At 36.1% G+C, this 3,386-nt stretch overlaps 1 protein-coding gene across 1 annotated transcript; it reads left to right on the top strand.

Moving 5' to 3' along the window:
• Window positions 1–640: 640 nt before the first annotated feature.
• LOC130499496 (uncharacterized) lies at window positions 641–2,247 on the top strand. The gene is made up of 2 exons (XM_056993610.1): window positions 641–1,252; window positions 1,876–2,247. Exons 1-2 carry the CDS (start codon window positions 840–842, stop codon window positions 2,207–2,209), a joined length of 747 nt encoding a protein of 248 aa, XP_056849590.1. The 5' UTR covers window positions 641–839; the 3' UTR covers window positions 2,210–2,247.
• Window positions 2,248–3,386: the final 1,139 nt, after the last annotated feature.

The raw sequence follows: 3,386 nt of genomic DNA on the forward strand, positions 1-3,386 counted from the left end.
TTGTTTAGGCACAAAAGGGTTGTGAGAGACACTCCTCCTCCATATTTAACTGGAGAAGAAACTGAAAAGCAACTCGATTACTATGGAGCTTTGGAAACAGTTCCTCGTGGTGGTAATTGGCATGTTCCCCCTAATATGCCTGATTCTTACGGTGTTTATCACAACTGGCACAAGAAGAGTATATTTTGGGAGTTGCCATATTGGAAGGATCTTCTTCTGCGCCACAACCTCGATGTGATGCATATAGAGAAGAATTTCTTTGAGAACATCATGAATACAATATTGAATGTCCCGGGGAAGACAAAAGACAACATAAAATCAAGGTTAGACTTGCCGGATATTTGCTCAAGAAGCGAGTTACATATAAACAGCAATGGGCAAGTTCCTGTTCCGATATTCAGATTGTCTTCACAACAAAAGTCGGTATTGTTCAACTGGGTAGCATCAGAAGTGAAATTCCCCGATGGGTATGTTTCAAATCTGTCTAGATGCGTTGAAAAGGGTCAAAAGTTCTCCGGGATGAAGAGTCATGACTGTCATGTCTTTATGCAACGACTACTTCCCTTTGCTTTTGCGGAGCTACTTCCTATAAACGTACATGAAGCACTTGAAGGTACTATATTTATTATTGCAGTTATTTTATATATAATGATTTAGTTTGAAATATATATGACTAATATGTGTATAATTGTTTTTGGAATATACAAGGCATTGGAGCATTTTTCAGGGATCTGAGCACCCGCACCCTTAAAGTAGAAGTCGTGGAACAGCTTCAAGAGAACATTCCCATCTTATTGTGCAACTTGGAGAAGATATTTCCTCCTGGGTTTTTTGACATAATGGAGCATCTAGCTGTCCACCTTCCATATGAGGCATTGCTTCGTGGACCTGTACATTACGGATGGATGTATCAGTATGAGCGAGCCATAAAATATTTGAAGGGAAAAGCAAAGAACCTTGCCAAGGTTGAAGGTTCTATAATTGCTGGAAGTTTGACGGAAGAAACTTCTCACTTCACATCGTACTACTTTGCATCAAAAGTACGTACTCGGAAAAGAGCTCCAAGGAGATATGATGATGGTGGTGTCGCGCCAACATACGCAGTTGCTGGTGTTCCATACATCTTTAGCCAGATTGGGCGACTGGGTGGGAAATCAAAAGAGGTTTGGTGGTCGAGTGAAGAAGACGCTCATAGTGCACACACCTATATTCTACTTAATTGTGAGGATCCATTGATTCGTTATTTTGAAAGGTAACATAAATGGACACGTATATATAAATTAACACATATATATAATTGCCAAATATTAATTAATATAAAATGTGATTTTACAGCCTATTTGTTTCACAAGTCGAAGAAACATTCCCTGGTATATCCACAACTGACGTAGACAAAAGGAAAGATCAACACTTTATAAAGTGGTTGAAGAGTCAGGTATTAACTCAAACTCTTTATTCATAAATGATTTGTATTTTAACGTTCACTTTGTTTTTGCAGGTTGATTTTGACGACGATGCAGATTATCCTAAGTGGTTACATGAAGTAATTCAATCTCCACATGTAATGGTCACCACTTCACAGATGTATTTCACACGAGGCTATACTTTTCACACATATAAGTATGGTAGACAGCGGGCGACCAGTAACTATAAGTACGGTATTTTGACAGAGATTATCGAAGTGGAATTTCCAGGGATATTGAAGCTGAAATGCGTCCTCTTCAAATGTGAGTGGTTCGACCCCGTCGTCAACAGAGGTGTTCAGTTTAACAAATTCGGTGTAGTTGATGTCAATGGTGGACGAAGGTACAACAAATTCTTTATTTGGCATACATGAGCAGAATAAGCTTACTTCTATGTTTTCTTTATTTTCAGGTACAACAAATTCGAGCCTTTCATCTTAGCTTCACAAGCAGATCAAGTTAGCTACCTTCCATACCCTCGGATGAGAGAATCGGGAATAAATTGGTTATCCGTGATCAAAGTTACACCTCGAGGACGAATCATTAGTGGAGAAGAACCACCATTGCAAGAAGAACAGATAAATGAAGTCGAGGAACCTGAACAACAAATTGATGACATTCTTCTCATTGATCCGCATAATCATGAGTATGAAGATCTTACCGACGATGGCACAGACGAAGCTGTTGAAGACGAGTTTAATGAAAATGATGATGTTTCTAGTGATGACGAAAATGTATCCGATTGATGTATTTGTGTTTTAATATGATTGATTTTCAGACTTAATGCATGTGATTCGATTATAAAGAAAAACAATATTGAGTTTGAGGTTTTGAATGAAAAATAAAAGATTGAGGTTTGGGATTGGAATATGAAGAGTAGAAGATAGGAAAGATGGTGTTTGTGGTTTGGGGTTTTTGATTTTAGAGGTTTAGAAAGAAAACCTCGTTAATTTCTCGTAATTTACGACGAAATAACGAGGAAAGTAGAAAAAAAGAAATACACGGGCCTCGTTAATTCCACGTAAGCCGAAATCGTCGTAACGACCTCGTAAGCTTACGTGGAATTAACGAGGCTTTCTGTTTTTTTTTAGTTCCTCGTTATTTCCTCGTGGGTTTACGAGGTTTTAATGAGATATGTTTTCTAAACCCCTAAACCCTAAACCCCAAACCCCATCTTTCTTATCTATTTTGTCTAAATCCCAAACTCCAAACCCCATTAATAATTTTATAATTTTCAAAAGATTATATTTTTAAATCTTCAAAAGATTATATTTTTTAAATCTTCAAAAGATTATATTTTCAAATCTTCAAATGATTATATTTTCAAATCTTCAAATGATTATATTTTCAAATCTTCAAATGATTATATTTTCAAATCTTCAAATGATTATATTTAAATAAATAATTTGATTTTGTATAAGTTTAAATTAGGAAGAAGAGATTGATATTAGAAGTTAAAGAATTGTGATTATAAATTTTGAGGTTTGAAATGTTAAGAATATAGAGGTTTGAGGTTTTGAATAAAAAATAAAAGATTGAGGTTTGGGATTGGAATATGAAGAGTAGAAGATAGGAAAGATGGTGTTTGTGGTTTGGGGTTTTTGATTTTAGAGGTTTAGAAAGAAAACCTCGTTAATTCCTCGTAATTTACGACGAAATAACGAGGAAAGTAGAAAAAAAGAAATACACGGGCCTCGTTAATTCCACGTAAGCCGAAATCGTCGTAACGACCTCGTAAGCTTACGTGGAATTAACGAGGCTTTCTGTTTTTTTTAATTCCTCGTTATTTCCACGTGGGTTTACGAGGTTTTAACGAGATATATTGTCTAAACCCCTAAACCCTAAACCCCAAACCCCATCTTTCTTATCTATTTTGTCTAAATCCAAACCCCTAAACCCTAAACCCCAATCTTCAAATGATTA

This window comes from Raphanus sativus, chromosome 9 (genome assembly GCF_000801105.2).
Source record: "Raphanus sativus cultivar WK10039 chromosome 9, ASM80110v3, whole genome shotgun sequence".
NCBI classification, from domain to species: Eukaryota; Viridiplantae; Streptophyta; class Magnoliopsida; order Brassicales; family Brassicaceae; genus Raphanus; species Raphanus sativus.

Excerpts from the sequence above, each read along its gene's own strand:
- LOC130499496 (XM_056993610.1), top strand. The coding sequence starts at position 840 with ATGGAGCATCTAGCTGTCCACCTTCCATATGAGGCATTGCTTCGTGGA. Across the intron at positions 1,253-1,875 it reads TTGATTCGTTATTTTGAAAG|GTACAACAAATTCGAGCCTT; the intron begins GTAACATAAATG and ends CTTTATTTTCAG.